The sequence below is a fragment of the Poromitra crassiceps genome (assembly GCF_964638095.1).
Source record: "Poromitra crassiceps genome assembly, chromosome: 17".
Lineage (NCBI taxonomy): Eukaryota > Metazoa > Chordata > Actinopteri > Beryciformes > Melamphaidae > Poromitra > Poromitra crassiceps.
The window spans coordinates 30,258,120-30,282,576 of record NC_139635.1 but is presented as its reverse complement, the minus strand read 5'-3'; the positions used below and the strand labels follow the sequence as shown (position 1 = coordinate 30,282,576).

At 46.6% G+C, this 24,457-nt stretch overlaps 1 protein-coding gene across 2 annotated transcripts in view; it reads right to left on the bottom strand.

Annotated features, from left to right (window-relative positions):
• The window catches only part of agap3 (ArfGAP with GTPase domain, ankyrin repeat and PH domain 3), a 108,080-nt gene that overhangs the window by 4,926 nt on the left and 78,697 nt on the right, over positions 1-24,457 (bottom strand). For both annotated transcript variants that reach the window (XM_083653783.1, XM_083653782.1), the window contains exons 14-16: positions 15,530-15,684; positions 14,947-15,037; positions 14,075-14,297 (exon numbers count right to left, since the gene is read on the bottom strand). In XM_083653783.1, coding sequence (XP_083509909.1) covers positions 14,075-14,297; positions 14,947-15,037; positions 15,530-15,684 — 469 coding nt within the window. The remainder of the gene's footprint in view (positions 1-14,074; positions 14,298-14,946; positions 15,038-15,529; positions 15,685-24,457) is intronic.

Below are 24,457 nucleotides of genomic sequence, written 5' to 3'. Positions count from 1 at the left end.
GTCAGTGGGTGTGATAAGGGGAGCAGAAAGAGGCTGTTGTTTGGGTTTGGTGGCTGAGTGACAGAGAGGGAGAGGGTTTGTAAGGAGAAGTCCGATCGGCGTCGCGGGCCGGAGTGACAAGGCTCTCGTGGGACTCCCTATCAACGGGACCGGGCACCGACGTTGCTTCCTATCAGCCCAGCATGTACAAAGTGACAATCTAATTCACTCCCATCCCTTTCCATCATCATCACAGTCAACTGCTAAACTGAAGTGAAACTAAAATGATCCAATGAGAATGAGCAATTATATTTACATTACATCACATTATATTTAATGCAATATGAAAAATATATATCACATCATATCAAATTTAAGTATTGCTCCAAATGAGAGATTTTTGTAAATTACAGCAGCTGTATTAAAGCCGTATTAACAATAGCTAGTTAGTCACTCCCCTGTATTATGACCTCAGCATTAGCAGCTAGGTGTCAAGGCTGCCAATGGACTACAGACAGCAGCCCTTTTCAGACTCATGGCTCATTTCCACCACATTTTACTGCCCTGCACAGCTCGTCACCAGTCGGCTCTACTCGTTTCGGCCCGATGGATGTTCTGCTTCGACCGCCGATCATCTGCCCCCGCCCACCCCCGCCCACAGCTGGTCATCATAGCAACCGCATATCTGTCCTCCGCCTATACACCGAAGTAGGCTATAACATAATGTTACAATTAAATCCATCCACAGAACTTTTAAACTGTTTATGAAATACTGGTGCCTCTAAATGACCTACAGTGTACATGGGCGAATGTGACAATCAATCGGCCAGGAGAATGGATATCACTTTGTTGTTAGTCAAACTCACATGCATGCGCTGCACGGGGACGGGAGAGGCGCAACAGAGTAGCCTCTACCCCGGCGGCCTCTCACCAGGCAAGACCGCGGCTTCACCAAAGACCCGCCTGCGGCCTAGCGGAGCGCTGCACTCAACTACAAGGGCTTCCTGACCAGCTGACTTTTTTCTCTCTCAAAACAATTGAAACCACAGCCACAATTTTATTTCACCAGAGGCGAAGGCAGGAACACAAAAGACTGATGGAAATAACATAACAGAAGAGAAGGTAAGCCCACTAAACTGGTATGCAGCATTGCATTGACAGTCAGTAGATAGACAGAGTAAACACGATTCTGCCTGACCAATCAGTCGTCAACAATGTTTTCACGTCACCGTATGGTACCGGATTCACAGCCCTAGAACCCCGACGAGGCAGGGACGAAAAATAGCACGACTCAACCCCAACTCAACCCGGGCTGGGACGGTTTTTACCGGTGGAATGAGACTATTTATCGAGTCGAGCGGAGCGGGACCGCGCTACTACCTGCGGTGGAAATGGGCCTTTACTGTATGTCAGCTGCCAGGCTGACTTCACAGCGCACTCCATCTTGTCCCGAGGAGCCTGGCACTGGCCCTAACTACAGAGGTTAAGTATATGATGGAAGAGGAGCCTGGCACTGGACCTAACTACAGGGGTTAAGTATCTGATGGAAGAGGGGCCTGGCACTGGACCTAACTACAGAGGTTAAGTATATGATGGAAGAGGGGCCTGGCACTGGACCTAACTACAGAGGTTAAGTATATGATGGAAGAGGAGCCTGACACTGGACCTAACTACAGAGGTTAAGTATCTGATAGAAGAGGGGCCTGGCACTGGACCTAACTACAGAGGTTAAGTATATGATGGAAGAGGAGCCTGGCACTGGACCTAACTACAGAGGTTAAGTATCTGATGGAAGAGGGGCCTGGCACTGGACCTAACTACAGAGGTTAAGTATCTGATAGAAGAGGAGCCTGACACTGGACCTAACTACAGAGGTTAAGTATATGATGGAAGAGGAGCCTGGCACTGGACCTAACTACAGAGGTTAAGTATCTGATAGAAGAGGAGCCTGACACTGGACCTAACTACAGAGGTTAAGTATATGATGGAAGAGGAGCCTGGCACTGGACCTAACTACAGAGGTTAAGTATATGATGGAAGAGGAGCCTGACACTGGACCTAACTACAGAGGTTAAGTATCTGATGGAAGAGGAGCCTGGCACTGGACCTAACTACAGAGGTTAAGTATCTGATAGAAGAGGAGCCTGACACTGGACCTAACTACAGAGGTTAAGTATCTGATAGAAGAGGAGCCTGACACTGGACCTAACTACAGAGGTTAAGTATATGATGGAAGAGGAGCCTGGCACTGGACCTAACTACAGAGGTTAAGTATCTGATAGAAGAGGAGCCTGACACTGGACCTAACTACAGAGGTTAAGTATATGATGGAAGAGGAGCCTGGTACTGGACCTAACTACAGAGGTTAAGTATATGATGGAAGAGGAGCCTGACACTGGACCTAACTACAGAGGTTAAGTATCTGATAGAAGAGGGGCCTGGCACTGGACCTAACTACAGAGGTTAAGTATCTGATAGAAGAGGAGCCTGGCACTGGACCTAACTACAGAGGTTAAGTATATGATGGAAGAGGAGCCTGACACTGGACCTAACTACAGAGGTTAAGTATCTGATGGAAGAGGAGCCTGACACTGGACCTAACTACAGAGGTTAAGTATCTGATAGAAGAGGAGCCTGGCACTGGACCTAACTACAGAGGTTAAGTATATGATGGAAGAGGGGCCTGGCACTGGACCTAACTACAGAGGTTAAGTATATGATGGAAGAGGGGCCTGGCACTGGACCTAACTACAGAGGTTAAGTATCTGATGGAAGAGGAGCCTGGCACTGGACCTAACTACAGAGGTTAAGTATCTGATAGAAGAGGAGCCTGACACTGGACCTAACTACAGAGGTTAAGTATATGATGGAAGAGGAGCCTGACACTGGACCTAACTACAGAGGTTAAGTATCTGATGGAAGAGGGGCCTGGCACTGGACCTAACTACAGAGGTTAAGTATCTGATAGAAGAGGAGCCTGACACTGGACCTAACTACAGAGGTTAAGTATCTGATGGAAGAGGAGCCTGACACTGGACCTAACTACAGAGGTTAAGTATATGATGGAAGAGGAGCCTGACACTGGACCTAACTACAGAGGTTAAGTATATGATGGAAGAGGAGCCTGACACTGGACCTAACTACAGAGGTTAAGTATCTGATGGAAGAGGAGCCTGGCACTGGACCTAACTACAGAGGTTAAGTATATGATGGAAGAGGAGCCTGACACTGGACCTAACTACAGAGGTTAAGTATCTGATAGAAGAGGAGCCTGACACTGGACCTAACTACAGAGGTTAAGTATCTGATAGAAGAGGAGCCTGGCACTGGACCTAACTACAGAGGTTAAGTATCTGATAGAAGAGGGGCCTGACACTGGACCTAACTACAGAGGTTAAGTATCTGATAGAAGAGGAGCCTGGCACTGGACCTAACTACAGAGGTTAAGTATCTGATGGAAGAGGGGCCTTTGTCGGCGCAAAGCGCAGTTTGATTAACTGCAAAACACCACCGGAAGCTCATAAAGCAACTTAGCCCTCATGTCTTAAAATAGTCCTAAAGCTATTACGCGTGCATTTCCGTAAGGTAAGACTGTGGATAAAATCTGTAGTAGAATGTCCCCCCCCCCCCCACAAAGCATAAGCAAATCTGCTCTTAAGGATGAGGGTCCTGTGTGAACAACAATGTGGATGAGGGTCCTGTGTGAGCAACAATGTGGCCTTAATGGCAGGCAATTGGGCTGGTTAGGAGTTTTATGGTGTAAGCCCTCCATCAATCCCTGCTCAGTCATTATGTGTGGACAAGCCTGTTAGCAAATCAATTGGCCTTAGAACCAGCGGATTCCTCAAAACAGGAACGGACAGTCCTGCCTCCCCCCTCTTGTTTCCGGTGGAAGAATAAAGTCTTCTGAAAAACAAGTGTATTTCTTTTCTGGTAAAGAGGATAAAGTATGTCTGGAAACTCAATATACCCCACTGCGTAATCCTCAAGGCAAAAATCTACAACCTTGCATGGTTTAGCATAGATCTAAACATGGGTAAAAAAAAAAGAGAAGAAAATCACTAAGGGCTGTTGTGCAAAGTTTGCCGCAGAAGGCTAGGCTATGAATGGGATGGCGAATCTGTGGAGCCCAGTGAATTGATATGAGCTAAATGAGGCAGAAAGTTAGCACCGAGATGTGAAACAAAAAGGCCGAGGAGAACCATTAAGAAGATGTCAACGTCTCAGAAAGGAGCCCCGAGGACACTTTGTTAGCCTCCGCTACCAAATCAGCCCCGAAGAGCTGGGGGGAAAAGACCCCACTGCTGACGCGGACCTCCAAATTCAACCACAGCGCTCTGGAGACGGTTCGGTTTTTAAAAAAAGGGGGGGGGAAAGCAGCCACGCAGCGGTTTTGCAAATTCCTCAGCTGCTGCCACTTGAAAGATAGAGTGTGAGAGGAAGTGAAATGGTAATCCCGCCTCTGTCTTTTGTTTGAAATAGAAAAACAATCCAAACAGAGGTAGAGTTTAGACAGTCAGGGAGAAAACCGAGACGCTTGAAAAGGACACTTCCTCACCACAGGAGGAAGAAAAATAAAATCAGCAGATTTAGCATGTCAAAGCGCCAGGAGAGAGGAGGGAGGGCACAGAGGAAAAAGAGTGAATTTTCTCAGCATGGGGGGATATTTAGGAAATTGAACTGATGGTTACCCTTTCCATATATACACACATGTCTACACACATAGGCACAGACAGTACGTTTCCCCCACACAGCCCTGTGCACATACTTGTTCTAAATTTCTCTGTTGCTTAGGGGACAGAGGGGAGCACAACGTTCCCAATAAAAACGCCTGTGCTTCTGTGAACTGAAAAGAACTGGTGTTTTCGCTTCAGCACAAACTCCCTCCGTGATTGGGAGTCATCTCATAAGCATCGCTGTATTGTTTCCTCATTACGTTTTAGTTGAATTTTATGCAAATCCCCGAGAGCCATCAAATGACTGAAACCTTACTGAGGGGGTTGTTTAGATGACAACGGTGTCTGCATAAAATGGCAAACTTTTGTTGCGGCTTGGTTCTTTCGATCCGCGTTCATATACGACAACGTTTTAATGATCCTCGTGCAGACGGATCCGTAGAAAACGATTGAAAAGGCAGTATCTGTCAAGCGAAACGACAGGAAAGGAGTTCCCGCACCACAAAGACTATTTCCAAAGCCCAGGTGACCTCAAAGCTCAAAGCAATCGGAGGAAAATACAGACAGGTGGTGGACTCTGGACGGGCAGAGTGGCCACGGACGTGTGCTTCTAATATTTTTCGAGATATGGTGTGGGTCGCCATAGAGGCCGGCATGGAAACAGCTCATATGGAGGTCGCCATTGCTGTTGTTCTCCTTCTATTTGTGCATGCCTATTCAGGGTATATGCAAAACCTTTTAAGACCTTTTTCAATATATTTTAAGACCTCAACGCCAAATCACAAGTTTCATCATGATAGGATATGTACTTTTGACGATATTTTGATATTTGCTGATATCACAAAGTCTGCCACGATACAATTTTGATTAAATTCAGGGGTCTGCGATCGATATGAGACAATAATGCCCATTTCACACAATCGGCTACAAAATTGAATACCTCATCAAATGGTGATTAAGACTTTTTAAGACTTTTTAAGGGCCTTAGTTTTCCCTAAATTGGTTGATCAACTTTGAATACTTTTCAAGACCTTGGACTCTGCGATTAGGCTAAAAATGTCATAGCCATGCGCGAAGTGGGGCCGTGTGAGTTTTCACAAGAATTTCGTATTGCCAGTTTACACGGCGACGGTAAGGATGGCGTTTTAAAAAGATTCCCCTCTGGAACCCGGTTTCAAAACTTTGCGTTTTCAGGCCCCCAAAACGCCGTTGTCACGCGAACGAAAGGCCAAAAGCAACAAAACGTTGCCGTTTTCTGCAGAGGCCGTTGTCGTGTAAACAGGCCCCGAGTCAGTTTGCAGGTTTGTGGGTTTCTTGTCTCGAGCCGGTGTCTCCTTTCGCTTGCCTATGCACAAGCCCATCTAGATAATGGCAGGATCAACAGTAGAAAACCTCAGAGAAAAGGTCCCCCTTTTATCATTCTATTAGAGTTCTGTCCCTTCAGCGCAGAGTTGAGCAATGGATTCTGACCCGGACTTAAGAGTTCTGTCCCTTCAGCGCCGAGTTGAGCAATGGATTCTGACCCGGACTTAATTAAGTGGCAAATGGCGGAATGATTCTCCTAAACCCCGCCCACAGAGTCAAGAACACATGACTGCATTCAAATAAAGAGGGACAAACAAGGATAATTAGTCAAGCCTGAAAGACAAAGGCAAATGGGAATTTATAGGGGGGGGGGGGGGGAGAAACTGAGACAGAGGGGGTGGAGCCAGGGCTGGAGTCGGCACAGAATGACCAATCTCCCTGCCTGCAATAAAGGTGCATTGGAAGAGGAAGAGGCGGATGTCCATCCCACCACTAGCCCATCTTTCAAACACATAGTGGGCCCTCCTAAACAATCAAAGCCTCTCCAGCTCCGCCCCCTCCTCCCCACGCCTCAGACTTCACTGCCGACACATCAAATAGACGCACTGAGGGGAAGAAATGGGGAGGGGGCGGGGGTTGGGGGGGTGCTGGGGTTGAGCGGCCTGAACAGACTTGGCAGTGGGGGTGGGCCACTTGTATGGGACCGATTCCCATGCAGCCAGCAGCCTCACTTCCACATACTGAGGAGGGGGGGAGAAAGAGAGAGAGAGAGAGCGAGAGAGAGAGCAAGAGAGAGAGAGAGCGAGAGAGAGAGAGAGAGAGAGAGAGAGAGAGACAGTGAGGGGGCAGAGAGGAGAACGACAGAGATGAAGAAAAAAGGGCACACACACACACACACACACAACAGGGAAAGAACGCTGGGCCCCAGAGCATCAAAGGTTGCTAAGGGGGAGAAATGAAGGAGCGACCCAGTAAACGGCACAGCAAAGCTGCTAAATAAGGCCCCCTATGGCCGAGCGGGTACAGTGTAGAAATGTTATTCTCTGCCCCTACGAATAACAACTGCACACGATTTCACGAAAGGCCAAAACATTTTAGATTTCTAAGAGCGGGCGCCTTTTTCCCCACCGCCGCTGCTTCCAGAGTGCGGGTCCGAGCAGATGTAACGGCGCCGGGCCAGAATCAAAAGCTTGTTTTGTTGCGCGGCCGGGCGGCTCTATAGAGGGGCCAGTCGGAGAGCATCTGGGCGCCCTAGGCAGAAGGATGAGTTGAATATATTGTGACATTAATGAGGTTGTCAGACTCCTCGTGATGGAGTGGCTGTGTTTTTGTGCCAGCAAGACTAACACCCTTAAACGCTCACGCTGTTAACCCCTGCTGAACCCTCCTCCGCTCGCCGACAAAGCTGAGGGGACGATAACACATGCCACTGCTTATGCACGCGGGCCTGCCTCGCACGCACACACATGCTTCAAAAGCTTGTTCACGTTCACGTTAAAAAGGACGATTGTCATCGGCCGACTACAATCCGTGTTCTTTCAGGTCATCAATTACATCTGGCTAAAGACAAGACGTTTTCCTCTCATAATAGACGAGAGATTTTTTTCTAACGATAACAATATTGAAAGTAAATTACATGCAGAATGGCTTGAGTGATCTGTAATGAATCAGTCCTGCTTCTATGTCTACCTGGCTCTGAAACCCTGTGGCATGTGGGTAATTAGTGACTGTGGTACCACTTCTCCCACACAGGGCTAATTACTGACCTGTGGGTTTCATTTAGAGAGAGAGAGAGAGAGTGCAAGAGAGAGAGAGAGAGAGAGAGAGAGAGAGAGCACTGCATGGCAGACCCAGCCATTCATTTGTCTTAATTAATTACTCTACCTCCACCAGGGCTCCTGGCAAGGCCAGCTATTCTAAAGGCTCTTCTGAGAGTTGCCGTTCCAGCACCCCTAACCTGTGAGCGGCCCAGGAGCCTCGCTCTGCGTTTTGGGGACTGATCTGGAGGACGGAGGACTGGCCAAGGCCGTTACGGAGTGACCCCAGAACAGAACAGGCATTCCTGAGTCCAATGGCCACCGGACCCAATGTTGCAGGGTTTTTCCTGGCTCAGAATGGGTCAGTAAGCATGACCGGACCGATCATGCTTACCGATGTGTGTACATGTGACTTTTGGGTTAGTGTCAGGGTTCCTCAAGACAAATATATCAGTCAGAAATGATGGAGCAATGAGTTTTCACAGCACCCCAAGTTGCAGACATTTCAAAGTACAAATGTGAGACTTTAACTTTGACACAGTAAAAAAAAAGAAAAAAAAAAAAAAAAAAAAAAAAGATTCTGAGTTGGTGTGTAGTTGGAGTTGTCCTGATCTCAAATATATCACAGTCATTGTCAGAACTCATGGAGCAATGTGTTTTTACAGCACCCCACGTTTTAGAAAGGAAACCATTTGAAGGTACAAATGTGGGACTTTAACTTTGAAATTCTCTCAAATGATAGAGGAAAAAAATTATGATTTTGAGTTAGTATGCAGTCAGGATTGTCCTGATCTCAAAAATATCAGGCCTTTGGGGGGGATGGCTACAACATCTCTGGCGGGTTGCCAAAAACTCCAATATTGTAAATCCAAGAAACAGCTCGGGAGGACGAGCCAAGAAACTGCTGCCGGAGCGGAGGGAGGAGCCAAGACACTGCTGCCGGAGCGGAGGGAGGAGCCAAGACACTGCTGCCGGAGCGGAGGGAGGAGCCAAGACACTGCTGCCAGAGTGGAGGGAGGAGACAAGACACTGCTGCCGGAGTGGAGGGAGGAGCCAAGACACTGCTGCCGGAGCGGAGGGAGGAGCCAAGACAATGCTGCCGGAGCGGAGGGAGGAGCCAAGACACTGCTGCCGGAGCGGAGGGAGGAGCCAAGACACTGCTGCCGGAGCGGAGGGAGGAGCCAAGACACTGCTGCCGGAGCGGAGGGAGGAGCCAAGACACTGCTGCCGGAGCGGAGGGAGGAGCCAAGACACTGCTGCCGGAGCGGAGGGAGGAGCCAAGACAATGCTGCCGGAGCGGAGGGAGGAGCCAAGACACTGCTGCCGGAATGGAGGGAGGAGCCAAGACACTGCTGCCGGAGTGGAGGGAGTTAAAACGAACAGCGGCTCCAGGTTTGGAGAGGTTAGCGATGTGATTCATTTTTATTACCGCGCAGCCCCTGCAGGCGGCAGGAGTGGCAAATTATTTCTGAAACAAAGTGGAGGGCTCTCATCAGAGCTATTACCTGCCTGTGGCCCAGGGGGCAGCGCAGCCTACAGAGGGTGACAGTGAGAGGGCCGCGCCAGTGAGGGATAGCCGTCCACATCCGTCCACGCTCCGGGACATCTCCCCCAAATGAGAACTGGTGTGTGTTTGTGCGCGTGCGTGCGTGTGTGTGTGCGTGTGTAAGTGTGTGTGTGTGCCCCCCCCCCCCCCACCGTATCCGTCAAAATAGTGTGCAGTGTTTTCTATCACGAGCACGCCAAGCAATTAGAGGTGACGTGCAAAACACGACGACTGCCAGGTGCTAATTAAAAGAACAACTCCCCTCCAATATGCTGACTGTAGACATCAGCCACAACGCACGGCTCACACTCGTTTATTAGCCTCCATTTAATTGTAGCCCGGCCAAGTCTGACTTCTGCATTTATTCTCGTCTTCTGGAAGGTGAGAGAGAGAGAGAGAGAGAGAGAGAGGGAGAGAGAGAGAGAGAGAGAGAGGGGGAGAGAAAGAGAGAGAGGGAGAGAGAGAGAGAGAAGGAGAGAGAGGGAGAGACAGAGACAGAGAGAGAGAGAGAGAGAGAGAGAGAAAGAGAGAGATTTTTTTTTGGAAGGGGGGGTGACATACATACAGTATGCATGGATATATACACCATTCCCATTACAATGCCTGTAATCAGTCTGATGTACACCAGTAATTTCGGTGTCGCTGTGCGGATCTGCGTACGACAAATCTATATATTGTATCCTTTCGATTCGAAACATCATAAGTTAAACCAATCTTGTGGATGAATGCCTTTTAACTTAAATCTCCAAAAAGACAGGGGTAAAAACTAGCCTTGCAGTAGACAATCAATCAGATGCTGAGTTGATACGCGGGTAGTTACTGAGTCGTTTAGATTAGGTGTCACTAATGTTTAGTGGGAGGCGGGACTCGGGAGCCATATACCGGCTGCCTAGGTGCCATCACAAAGCTGCTACATGTCACCAAAGTGACACAATTAAAATCCTCTCGTAGGTGCTCTCCTCAAGTTAAGGGGCGCACGTGAGTTCTGAGTGAGGGCTTACGGGTTAGAGGGAAAGAATGAAAATAAATGCTTCCCATTCAGTCGGTTTATATAATTCATATTAAAACAAGATGATGGCAACGTTTTCCTCTCTGATAAATCACTACCCCACAACGATACATAACACCGAAATATCAGCAGCATTTCAATAAGCATTTGGCCGCGTAGGATATTTACAACAGCTGTTTTTTTGTCTGAAGATTAGTTATGCTCTTAATGAGATTTAGTGTTTGACAGGGAAAAGTAATGGAGACTCCGCTGCAGGAGAAGATCTGACAATGAAGAAGCTTCCTGCCCAAGGCGACATGGGACTGACAGAGGTAGGAGAGGAATCAACATCAATAATCTTTCATCAAGGCTATAGTGGAGCACTTTAGCCCGGATACCATTCAATAAATAACTGTAGGCCATCATTCAATTTAGAACTGGTCAGAGTGGGGAGAATGGATTGAAGAGCAAAGGGGAAAAGACCGGCATAGACCCTTTGTAGAAGCAAAATAAATAATACAACATTATTAAGTCTATTTGATTATTTCCTAATCGAAACAGAATCTGCACTTTTCAATAACACACTTTAAATGTGAATAGGAACTGAAAAATTGACATTATTCATTATGGTCCCAATCAAAGAGGCACAGAATCAACAAGGAAATCTGTGATATAGTATTGATGTGCATCTTGGAGTTGCTCCATTGACAATAAGAACCTGTTTTCACTTTTTTTGCATTTTCAGGCCCGCAAGAACGCCGCTGCCGTGGAAAAGGAAGGCAATAACTGCCGTTTTGAGCAGGGAGCACTGCTGTGTAAACAGGGCCTAAATACTGTAGGTAACTGGCTTTGTAGATTTGTACATTGATTTAACATCTACACTTAAGACTTATTGAATGGCATTGCTACTGTACAGTCCAAATCCATAAAATGTACCCAGAAAATCAGTATGTATACTGTCACAGACACCTTTTCCATATTTTCTAAATGGCTCTCTCTGGAGTCAGAAACTGGTGTGACATCACAGTTTTGGGGAAATACCTGTCCCTCTTATTTCTGGTTATGGGAGATGAGTGTCAATGTCCCCAAACATAGACGAAGGTATAGGAATTGGGGTTATTATTAGGGTCAGAGTGGGCCGATATTGGTCTACAGTATTATTAAATATGGCTATATTGGTCAGTCATGTGGTCCACTGATGTCCACAGCTACAGCTACATAAAGCACCTGTACATGCAATTAATTTTCATTCCTTTATACAATTTATTTATTTAACTGTTCAATAGGCTTGTAAATTAATTCTTTACTTTTAGTAATCTATCCTGTGTGTTTCCCTGCCATTGAATAGTTATGGTGTGTCACCCTGCCTTAACAGGCTGCAAAGCTTACTTTCATCACTATGGGTTTCAATGGAGAGTTTTTGGTGTCCGTCTCAATACTGTTTCAGCGGTTTCTCCACTCTACCCAGAATACAATTCTGGTGTCAACACTGAATGTTGCAATTGTTTGTCAAGGAAAAATATCGGCAGCTTCAGCACAAAAATATTAGTATCAGCGTTCAAAAACGCATTTCGGTCAAAGTCTGATATAATTTAGCAGCATTGCCCTGAAAATGGCAGACTACTGCATTTTGACGACAAAATAAAAACATACAATAGAATAGATTCTACAATCAAATTGCATCAATCTATTCTTCATAATCGATGATTGTCATCATTACTCACTCATCTAATTGTGCACAACACACAACACGAGTACAGCATCGAGACTCAAGCTAATGCTTATTATAATCCTAAATGTGGTATGGCAGTTTTCTTAACAAAGTCCCAAAGTGCTGTGATGTTGAAGCAGCCTAATGCCAGTAGGGAGAGCGTACAGTGGTGTCTTTGCCGTGACAGAGAGAGTGATGACCTCGCCCTGTGTGATGGATATGTGACAGGGTGGCTAGGGGGCCTGAGGGCCTGGGCCTTGGGGGGTGGGGCTTAGCCATAATGGTGTGCTTAATTACCTGCACAGCCACACAGCAGGCCATTAGTCAGTCCGGGACGCTAGGCCTCACCTGTCACCAAGAGATAAACAATCGTCCTACCACATCTGGGTAACGTCCTACCACATCTGGGTAACGTCCTACCACATCTGGGTAACGTTACCTCTGAGGAAAGCGAGCGGACAGAGGGGTAGGTTAGGGCAGGGCAGTGCGGGGCAAGGAGCAGAGTGTGATTTAGGGGATACATATTTAAAAGGTGGAAAAAAGCTACTTATTAGTTATAATAAAGAATCATATGGTGGCTGTTTCTCCAAAACACTGGTTTGTCAAGTAAAGTGAATATAATAAGGGGGCACGGCAGCACAGTGGTAGCATTCTTGCCTCGCACCCTCGGCTCACAGCAAGAAGGTCCTGGGTTTGATTTTCGCCTGGGACACTGTTGGCACTTGGGGTACCATATGTCTCCCCATGCCTTTGGTGCTCCCAGGTGGGCTATCTCCTGAAAAGGGCCTTTCTGTGTGGAGTTTGCATGTTCTCCTCGTGCTCCCCTGGGGTTTCCTCCATATAACATCAATATGGACCCCCACTAAAAACATGCAAGAAGATCATCGTCTGACCAGCGGCGGTTGGAAGAAGATGGTCCCCAGGCGCTTCACTGCAGCTGCCCACTGCTCCCTGGTCTGACCATGGAGGACGAGCCAGGATGGGATAAATGCGGAGGACAAATTTCACAGCACCTCTAAAGCATGTGTGTGTGACTGTGTGTGTGTGCGTGTGTGTGTGTGTGTGACTGTGTGTGTGTGTGTGTGTGTGTGTGTGTGTGTGTGTGTGTGTGTGTGTGTGTGTGTGTGTGTGTGTGTGTGCGCGTGTGACTGTGTGTGTATAACGTGTATGTGCATGTATTGGTGCATTGTGACAAATAAAGATGGGGTTTGTCTGTCCTGTACCGTTAAAAACAAGCGCAAATTCACAATAGCTGCGACCACATACATGTGAATTTTCAAAATGCAGGATCGCAGGGGAAGCCCACCCTACTCTGTCATTCCATTGAGCCAATTGGCTCCTAGGGCAGTAGGGCAAAATCTGTGGATGCCAAAGGGTGGTGAACTTTTGTGACAGAGTGACCTACAGTATAGAGCTGCTGGTCACGGCAAAGAATCTGCTTTTACATCCTGTTACAAGTCAGATGGACAAATCCATAAAGTGGTGCATTCAAATCTTACAGGAAGAGGGGACTTGGTTCGAGAAGAGGCTTGGACGGTAAGCTCTTTTCCCGGTTAGCGCTGACATGTCAAGTAACAAAGTTGATTGATTTGGAGCTAGTCAGGGCATTTATCAGGTAGGTGCAAAATGATGTCACACGCGACACCCTCCTCATGAATTATGATGTCACACCCGACACCCTCCTCGTGAATGATGGTTTGAAAGTCTGGATGGAGGAGGGACAGACACACAGGGCAGCAGATACAGTGGTGGAAGTATTAGACCGGCAGATAAAACTACAATGAAAATGTCATCTACATACTGTAGATGACAACAAAGTATACAGACACACAGATGTTTATGTGTGTATATGTTTACAGGCATTGTGATCAGTGGAGATGGACTGATATTAAAACTTAAAAATGCACTCTTGTCTCAATAGCCAGACATCTAAGGAGCCCTGGTGCTTTTAGCATGGAGGATTCTTGGTGTGAAACGCGTGCGCTGAAATGCGGGTGGCTGATAAGTGGCAGCTAATGGAGAGAGGAGTGTGCCGGCTTCTCCTTCTTTAATCTCGCTATGCTTCATTAAGCAGCGTGCCTTTTTTCTTTTCTCCAGGGCTGCGACACTAACCTGCTGCTGTCAGTGCCCGGCTTGGTGTAGCCCTCCAAGGCCCCCTCCCACACGCTGTTGGCCATGGCGTTCCCGATGGCGGTCATCACCATGCTGAGCTCCACCGGCCAGTCGTCCAGGTCCAGGGAGCGCACGCGGGACAGGTGGGTGCCCAGGTTTCGGTGGATCCCCGAGCACTCAATGCAGATCAAGGCCCCCAGGTTCAAACTGGCCCAGTCCGGGTCTGGATGGAGAAGGGAAAACGTTATATGACACAAAAGTGACGACAGATGCTCCATCAGCCATGAACCTAGCAAATATTCACTCTACACACGTGATCTATGATGATCTTCCCTATTCTGATCCTAAAAATATACTCTGTTATGACTTATGACAGAGGTGGCATAGCTCGGCTCAGAATGTGTATACCCGAAAATGTGTATAATATAATATAGACGGGGAGATAACACGAGAGAGTGAAATCTATTAACAAGAACATGCACTACATTCTCTCCTTGGGCTAACTTCTAGTCATTGAAATCCTAGTGAAATCACACAATTTTACTCATTTTGCTGGGGACTCCCCTGGGACCCCCTCGTCAAGCTGACATTCGAGTACATAGGTCTACTGTAGCTGCCGCTGGCAAGGCTCCGAGTCGAGGCTGACGTTGGAGCATGCTTTTACACTGCATTCAAACCTTCGCAAGAAAGACATTTATTGACAGTATGTAAGCAAGGTGGAAAACTAACTTTAACGCAATTTTATTTTAATGATTTTTTTTTAAGTTAACTAACATGTTGCATCTGTATATATATATACGATTTAACGAAGACATGAGCTGCACTTTTGCTCCAACTCAGCTCTAACGCACGTCTTTTAGTGTCATACTCACTGGGACCATCACAGTCCACACAGAAGCTGTTCCCCCTCACGTTCCTTATGGACTGAATGGCCACGGCGTCACTTTGGCTGCCTAACCGAGACTGTAAGAAATGAAGGGAGGAACACGTCAACAGGAGGTAATCATGGCGAGAGTAAGAGGAGGCACAAGATAAGAAGATCGCAGCTGGTTTCAAATCACAGTCAACCGGGGGGAGAAGAGAGGGAAGGAACGGGCTTTTCAAAGGCTTTAGAGAAAGACTGAGGCAGAGAAAATATGAATATGAAAACGAGGCCTCGTCTCCCCCCAGTATGCTGACACAAGCCGTGTTCTATCTCTGATGTGTGTCAGTTCTAATAAGAGATCGCCCACACTGCACTGCACCTGCCTGACAACCTCCCACATGTGACAGCTTGAGCAGGGAGAGGAGAGGAGGGGCGGGGCGGGGGAGGGTTCAGGCCAAAGAAAGGAAAGGGAAGAATGTAAATGAAGCAGCAAGATGGCATCACCTGGTCTGGTGAGATGATAATATCACTGATTTTTTTATTTTTTATATATATATATTTCTCTACGTTATCTCGTTACGTGTTCCCACCTTGTTCTTCATGCTTTCGCAAGACTGCAGGCTAGCGAAGATCTGGCTCTCAACGGCTTGGACCCACAGCTCCCGCTCCTCGTACGTAGACGCCTCAAAGTTCCACGTCTGGCCCGTCAGCGACACAATGACGAACTCAAAGGAATCCTCTTGCTCTGGAAAACACAGATGAACGAGACGTTAACAATCTATTCGACAGTATAAAGAGGCAAACCAAAGAAAAACACAAGTGCCCTGTCTTTTTTTCCAAGGCTAAAATTATGCTTTTGAAGTCGGAATTTTCTATACCACCACAATTCCAGACTGCATAAAGTTTCACACGGACTTTGAGCTGATCCTTTTCAGATTATTTGATGTGCACACTTTTGCTTGTCCCGTTGCTTGCGCACAGGTTTATTCAAAACCATTACTTCTTTGTCCTTCTCATCTGTATTCACATCCTTCGCATCCTGTCACCATGGAAACGTGCATGTTAGCTGGAGTAACACTACAGTAGAAGGATGTCTGTGTTGTGCAAACTGACTCTGCAAGTCAACGGCACAACCCAATGATCGATGCCCACCCATGCACGAATGCTAGGTGTGCTGGTCGCCTGTTAAACTCTGCAAAGTTAACGCAGTTCGTTGCACCCTCTCTGTGCCCTGGTGGTAACCCTAACCCATCTCTGAAGATCCCTTCAAAACTCCAACACATAAATGGAAGGACATATCTTGTTTGCTTACTTGTGGAGTCAAATTACTTAAAAAAAGAATTCCAATTATTGAGAGACCAATCAACAGCATTGCACAATCTAAGTCACTTTCAAGTTTTGATGACTCAAATTCATATCCTACATTTTTGACATTCGTAAGAACGCAGATTTCTTGTTTTACATCATGCAACTGGTGGGAATGCTAGACATATTTATGGGTTTCGGTTGCATGAGTAAAGCAGCGTACAAATAGACTATACTGTGTAGACTATAAATAGACAAATAGAAAATTCCATCCTTGGATACTCTGACACTGTTATCATCGATGTGTGATGTTCAATGCATTCCATCTTGTGATCAAGGTGTTGTAATTTTAACAAATTTACCACGAGAGGGAGGGGGTTGTGGCCACATTTACCACTGGTACAGGGTTGTGGCACGAGGCGAAGCCGAGTGCTATAAACCCTGTACCAGTGGTAAATGTGGCCACAAACCCCGACCTCGAGTGGTAAATTTGTTTTCTACAACAGCTACCAAATAATATAAAAAATACACAATTGTAACATCCAATTCATTATTTACAATCATTACTGGTTTCAGAATACATTTATCCTTCCGCCACAGAATATAGTTCCATACACAAGATCAATGATTGCACTAAACATTTAGTTGCCTTTGAGCCAAAAAACAACTACCGTAAATTTCGGACTATAAGCCGCGGCTTTTTCCCCGTTTTTTGGCCCCTGCGGCTTATATAACGGTGCGGCTTATCTATGGATTTTTTCAGCAAACGGCCACTCGGTGACCTCCAAAATCGATGGATTTTACAGGTTACACAGCTTCATCTGCACATTTTATGTGCATTGCTTTGCTGCTTGTTTTTTCGATTATTTTTTTGTAAAGCACCTTGAATTGCCTTTGTGTATGAAAGGTGCTATATAAATAAAATTTGACTTGACTTGACTTGACATCATTTGGCGGAAATCAACCGGCATCACGGTGAACATGGCGCTCAGCTAGACAGCTGCTACACCAGACCAAACAATATGTTTTAGCGATCTGATCTAAAATGAATAAGGTGACCAGAACCAACTGAATAACTTTAAAGAGTGGGGCGAATGTCTGCTGGAAGAAGCACAAGACTGAAAACCAGTAAGCAGAAAGAAAAGAGACGAAGCAATCACCGCCATGAATGAGGAAATGACTCACCTGCTGGAGGCTGGAGATACACGGCTTGGGCTTAACTTTTACTCCGTGAAACACTATCGATTAAGTCCGACATCGCTCAGAGGTTTTGAGCAGCTTGAAAACAAGTTTGAAAACGTGCAGAAGTCCATCCACTCACTCACTAAAGAAAATAAGGCAACCGTGAACAGAGTTTCTAATGCGGAAAAGCGCATCAGCGCACTGGAGGACAAAAACAACACAGTGAGTCCGAAAATGGATAAAATGCAAAAACAAATCGAAACCCTGCACACGCAGGTTGATGACTTAATCAGCAGGAGTAAAAGAAATAACATTCGCCTGATCAATGTAAAAGAGGAGCTGAGATTGGTGACATGGACGCTTTCCTTGGCAAAATCCTGTGTTACATCCTGGACCTGAAGGAAGGCGAGAAACCACAGTGGACAGGGCACACCGGGCGCCTCGGCCACGTCCAGACCCCGGCCTGACACCGAGGGCCATCTTCATCCGCCTACTCCGCTGGCCCGACCGTCAACTCATCCTCCAGGCTGCGGGGAAGAAGCCTCTTCCCCGCAGAAGGGTACGCGCTTTTTCGTCTGGCAGGACCTCTCCGCGTTGGTGCAACAGAAACGCGCAACATACAACAGCATCATCGAAAAGGTTAAAGTCAATGGATATCGCTTTGGCGTACTGTACCCAGCGAGACTCGTCATAACCATTGATGGACAGCGGCGGAACAAGAGCTCAAAGTGAAACTGCCGAATATCTTTTGAGTTGGACTGGTCAATAGTACTGTGAGTAACTAAAATAAAAAAATAAAAAACGGAATTCTCTCTTCTTTAGCACTCTTTCTAACTATAAATCCACTTCTGTTTTAATTTCCTCTCTTGCCCTCTTTTCACCACACCACGGACACTGTGTGCACTGTAAAAAAAAACACAGGTGGTGTTGTGTTATGTTTTGTTGAAATGTTAATAAATGGGAGCTTCCTCAAACAGCCATCTCTTTCCCGACAATCCCCTCTGTGCACGAACCCTTACATATGGTAATTAAACATTAAAACACAATAAAAAATAAAAATAAAAAAAATAAAAAAAAACATTAACTCATTGAGTGCCAGCCACTTTTGGAGAACGGACGCTCCCAGTGCCAGAGTTTTCAGAGCGTTTTCAGTGATTTCTCGAGGCCCACAGAATATTGTGTGATATTACTATGTAAACACCGAACACGCACAAAGAACGAACTGGCTCTATTGTATCATCAGCAAAAAAAAGTTTATTGATACCATTTTCCGTTCTTTAGTTATGAGCCGGAGAAGATAGGTCGTTTTGAGCAAATACAGCCTTTTCAAATTATTAGCTGAGATATTCCGCCTTTTGTGAAATGCAGCATTTCAAGCACATTCACTGAGTCTGAAGATAATATTTTCTGATGTAGTGACCGTGGTGTAGTTGTGTGATGCCCTGCGTGCCCTGCGTGCCCCACCCCCCTCTCCCCCCCTCCCCTCCTCAGCTGCAAACTCCTCCCCACACTACACAGCCTCACGCACCCACTCTATTTTCGGAGTGCTCCGTTTGTGTGTGCCGGGCGGCTCCCAGCGCGATAGAGAAGAGCCAAACCGGACTGCTGAATGGTTTGGCGTCGGGTGCTGCTTTTCTGGTGGCTAATCGTGTGGAGAAACTATGCAGACAGACAGACAGAGGCAGAGGAGCTCAGTTGTGTGCGCGGATTGACTCATGTTCGCAGCCAACGTCAGCTCCAGACAGAGCAATCTATATGGCTCTGGCTGCAGCATGCATCGGTTTCTCTTTGATCACGGCTTTTTCCTCCTGTTTCTCAGGACCTGTCTCTAATCTGGAGAGCACTGTCGCCACCTAATGGGTTTGTAAAATAGGTTATAGACCGCCAATAGCTACAATATTTGTACAGGAGCTGCAGAAGGCTTTGATCGACGTCCCACCGTCAAAAAACGCATTGGACGTCGAAAGACGTCCTTGGCACTCTACGTCACTATTTAATTGGACGTCGAAAGACGTCCATGGCACTCAATGAGTTAAAACCTGCGGCTTATAGTCCGGTGCGGCTTATATATGTAACAAACAGGCAATTTTGCTGCTGCGGCTTATACTCCGGTGCGGCTTATAACCCGGAAATTACGGTAACCTATTCCTTAACGGGATTCACAGTTATTGATACATTGCCTGTAAAAGTACAGTTATTTAAACAGTTATCTAAAGCAGCCCGTTTTGGTGGTGGTGTGTTGATATCTGGTGACGGCAGAGGGCGTTTGTTTGTTTGACAGTCCCAGGTTCGGGGTCCGGGCGCTAGTCCGACCTCCCGCTAGTCCGACCTCCCGCTAGTCCGAACTCGTGACAACTCAAGCTCAGCCAGTTCTCTCTCCCCAATTTCACCATGTCGTTCTTTGTTCACTTCACCTTCATCTTCATCTAACCACTGCTCAAACCTCAATCCACCCAGTAAATCAAACGTTACTACGAAATCGGACATTTCCTTGTGTTAGAGATCGGCCATTTCCTTGTTAGAGATTTGCAGACTGACAGGCTAACAGTGGGCGGAGTCAGCACAGGGAGCGGAGTCAGCATCAGGGAGCGGAGTGATACTGCGGTTGGAGCCGAACTGTAGATTGTTGGCGTATTTACCACTGTTGCTAGCCAATCAGAATCCAGTATTCACTCATGCTGTTGTAGAATACTTATTTTGTCATGTACTTTTTTATGTACCCACTCAAGAAAGGGGAAAAACAGTCAAGAAAAAGCGAGTCCTGACCCTTGTGTAATTAATGCACAATCTGTCTTGTGGCTGCATTTATGGGCTATTGGGATCTCTGCCTCTTTTATGATGGATTTCTCCCTTTATTATTATTATTTATTATACCAGTCAACAAACTGGACCCAGGGATTACAGGTACATCGCTAATAGCAGTTTTATAAACAGGGTTAAAGTGTTTTAGGGTGGATTTGAGTTGTGCTGTCTGAATCAGACGCTATGTACTGGATTGTTAGACATGTGTACCAAGTGAAACCAGCTCCCAGGGCTTTAGGGCAGTGGTTCCCAACCACCGGGCCGCGGACCGGTACCGGGCCGCAACGCATTTGGTACCGGGCCGCGAGCCAGGTCAAAAAAATAAAAGAAAATACAAAAAAAAAAAATGTACAAACTACAAACATAAATAAACGTCAACTTGAAACTATGTTTCAACTACCACACAGCCTATAATAGTATAGCCTATGTTTATAAAAAAAAAAAAAAAAAAAAAAAAAAAAAAAAAAATTAATTGACAACCGGTCCGCAACTTTTTCCCCCATCTATCTACCGGTCCACGGCACAAAAAAGGTTGGGAACCCCTGCTTTAGGGCACCCCAGTTGGGAAAACGGCACACGGGGAAACCACCACTGCAGCTTCAGTCTAAAACTTATGTTACCATCATGTAATTTATGAGCAGTCATTGGTTAGTTAGTGTCAATCACAGTCACCATTTTGAATGATAGGCTAAGGATTGACAGTGGATTGACTGTGGATGGGTTGATCTGGCTAGATCTGGAGAAGCTGCCAACCGCCCGGGACACAGCCGCATTGATAGTGGAGCACACTTTCTGGGATGTGATGTTCCGCTGAGGGTGGAGAACCGCAAGTTGGCGCCACGCTTTGTGGGACCGTTCACATATAGTGGGTCATGTCAGTCCAGTCGCTTATCATTTACAATTGCCTGCTGCTATGCGCATCCATCCACCCTGTGTTCCATCTATCTGTGCTTCAGCCTGTGTCCACTAGCCCGTCGTCCACCCCAGTCCCCACCCCGCCTGGTCGGAGGGCCATTGTTATTCCTTCAAAGTCATTAAAGACTTTTAAAAACGTTTCCTGGTCTCAGTCTCTGCATTCCTGGGTGCCAGCCTTTTGTACAGGCATTACAATGTACATCTTAAAACATGACTTTAGGGGGTCCTTCAGTGTTTCTGTCAGACTTCATGCTGCATTGACGAGATGGGGAGATCAGATCAGTGTCAGAGTATCATCTATAAATGTCACCAACTTGACATTTACTGTCTCAAAATGAAAATGGGCACCCCCCTTCCTGGTATTCTCCCCTTGAAGGAAATTACATTTCTTCATCTTGAAATTAATTTCACCCTAGGATAACACCGTGTGTGGTTACACAAGAGGGATATTCCGTTGTCAGACTTCTGGTGAAAGCAACTTATAGCGTAATAGCATCCAGATTCCAGACACACTGTAAAACTATTCAAGTGGCTTTATTGGCATGACTGCATAGAATTCAACGTTGTTAAAGCATATTAACACAAACTATACAATCATTCACACGTAAATAAACAATTGTGTAAAATAGTCTAAACCAGACACCTGACAAGCTTGAGTGACAGCAACACCATCAGCCAGTAAACTAGGAAGCCTTGGTCTGTATAAAAGTGATGATCGCCTAAACAAGACACATGAAACAGCTGGAGTCTAAGAGCATGTTTCAGTCAAAAGTGAAATGACACAGATGATGGTTTATAGTAGTGGGACTTTCCATGCCTGCCCAATTCACGGAGAACTGTCCCCAATGCAAAATTCGATCTATCTGCAGACTATGCAGGCATTGGCTTTCGGTTCTATGAACGCCTTTATTTTTTGTATTGACTATAATTGAGTGATACACTTTACTAAAACAATCTTATCTATCTATCTATCTATCTTATTTATCTATATAAAAAGGAGCACGTGGGAAATGTTTGTCTGTCTGTCTATCTGTTTCAATTTTTGTCCCACTGATGATGTCATAGGCATTGTGACATCACTAGTCTCAACGCCAGACCCGTGAGAGCTCTTACGCTGACGTTACTGCATGCTGCAGAGCTCTCTCTGGGTCTGGGACGCTTCCCCCCAGCCGGCTGGTTATGGGAGGGAACAGTTCACTTGGCCAGTGATTGGCCAGTGGTGGATTCAGTCTTCACCAATCAGTAACGACTTTGCGATCAGACGACACGGGAGGCGCAGCCCATTTTTCGAACCGTTCTCTCATCGGTGCTACGACCTGAACTCATTCAATTTCAACCCGCCTTCAAAAACCAGCAGTGGCTGTGAAGTGGCACAGACTCACTTATGTAGTATGCGGAGCGCAGCGATTCAACGTAATATTTGAGTCTGGGTTGAGAATATGACATCACTGATGATGTCATAGGCATTATGACATCATCAGTGATGTTGAGCAATCACAATGTCTATGACATCAGTGATGTCATCAGTGACATTATTGACAAAATTAATCTTATGACATCACTGATGATGTCATAGGCCTCACTACACCACTGGCCATAGACTAGCCAGCACATCTTGGGCAAGTGCTTCCGCGAGCTGAAATTGGTGACGTGTGGAGTTTGTGTTTGTCCTGAACGCCTCCTTGCCCTACCATGATGGCTGCATGTGCAGATCGCTTACCCAGACCCAGATGGGAGCTGGTGCTCTACATCATTCACTACATCATTCACTTTCTCATTATGAGTTCCATGTTCCATAAGGGGATTGCCACTGTGTACCTGGAGGCTTACGGCATATGGGATCCTTTCAAGAGATGTCTGTTTGTGGAAACCAACTCTACCTTGGAGACTTGGAGACCATTTGATCTCAGAGGACTGTATGGGCCCAGCAGTAGAGCACCAAGGGTTAGAGGCCGACCGGCTAAAGGCCGTACCGTATCTGAACCAGACAGCCAAGATAAGAGGCCCAGGTCAAGCTTTAGCCAACCCTCTATGCAAACTGCTTCCTCCCAGCTGGCCAAAGGAAGTACCACCTCATGCCAAGAAGTGAAAAAGAAAGGGCGGACAGTAGCCACAGGGAAAGGGAAAGAGGAGACTTCAAATTTCCGAATAAAACCCAAAAACAAGGAACAAGGAACCATAAAGAAAGAGAACCAAGCAGAAAAATCCAGTTCTGTTGAGCTGCCATATGTAACACTGCTGGGGAACAAACAACACAAGAGCTTCACATCCAAACCTCTTCACCCTTTTACCAACATCCCAAAGACAAGAACCTTGCAGAAACACAGATTGACTGGGAAGCTTGAAGATGGGCCTCCTCTGCTGGTGAAGTTGTTGTCCAGTGGCTCTCTCCCAGAGCTGGACCACAGCAGCAGCTCAGAAGGCGAGAAGGAGTTTGCCTCTCCGGAATGGGATCTCCCTCTCCCCAAACTCGGCAACCAAGCAGATAGTCATCAGCAGATCTCCATCCAGACGATGAATGCAGACCCCTATCTGAAGAGATCCATCTCAGCCAGGACCTGCTTCCCCCCGCCGTCTTCCCCCAGCTTAGTGTCCCGAGCCACCTACAGCAGTGTTCTCAACAATAACAGTGAGGGAAACTTGAAGGCCCCAGGGAACAAGCTGTCTGTAGCCGCTTCACTCGCGGGCAAAAATGGAAATCCCACTTTTGCTGCTGTGGTTGCTGGTTATGACAGAAGCCCAGGTGGCAATGGCCCAAGTAAAACCGTCTCCATCCAGACGATGAATGCGGACCCCTTTCTGAAGAGATCCATCTCAGCCAGGACCTGCTTCCCCCCACCGTCTTCCCCCAGTTTAGTGTCCCGAGCCACCTACAGCAGTGTTCTCAACAATAACAGTGAGGGAAACTTGAAGGCCCCAGGGAACAAGCTGTCTGTAGCCGCTTCACTCGCGGGCAAAAATGGAAATCCCACTTTTGCTGCTGTGGTTGCTGGTTATGACAGAAGCCCAGGTGGCAATGGCCCAAGTAAAACCGTTGACCAAGGAAAGACTCTTGCACACATGACATCAGTGGAGAGTGACAGCTCTGACAGCTCAGGATTATGGAGTCCCATTGACACAGGAAATAGCCCAAACTTCAATTCTGCCAATTCCTTCTCTGCATTTGGACCCAACAATTCTTTCAATCTGACAGGAGTTTTGAGAGGTATGAATTTCCCAAAGTCCTCGGAGCCTCAGCAGAGCTGGCCCGAGTTCAGTGCTGTGTCCTCCTCCATCGGGGACGTCCCAAGCAGCGATTGTCTGCACTCCTCCTG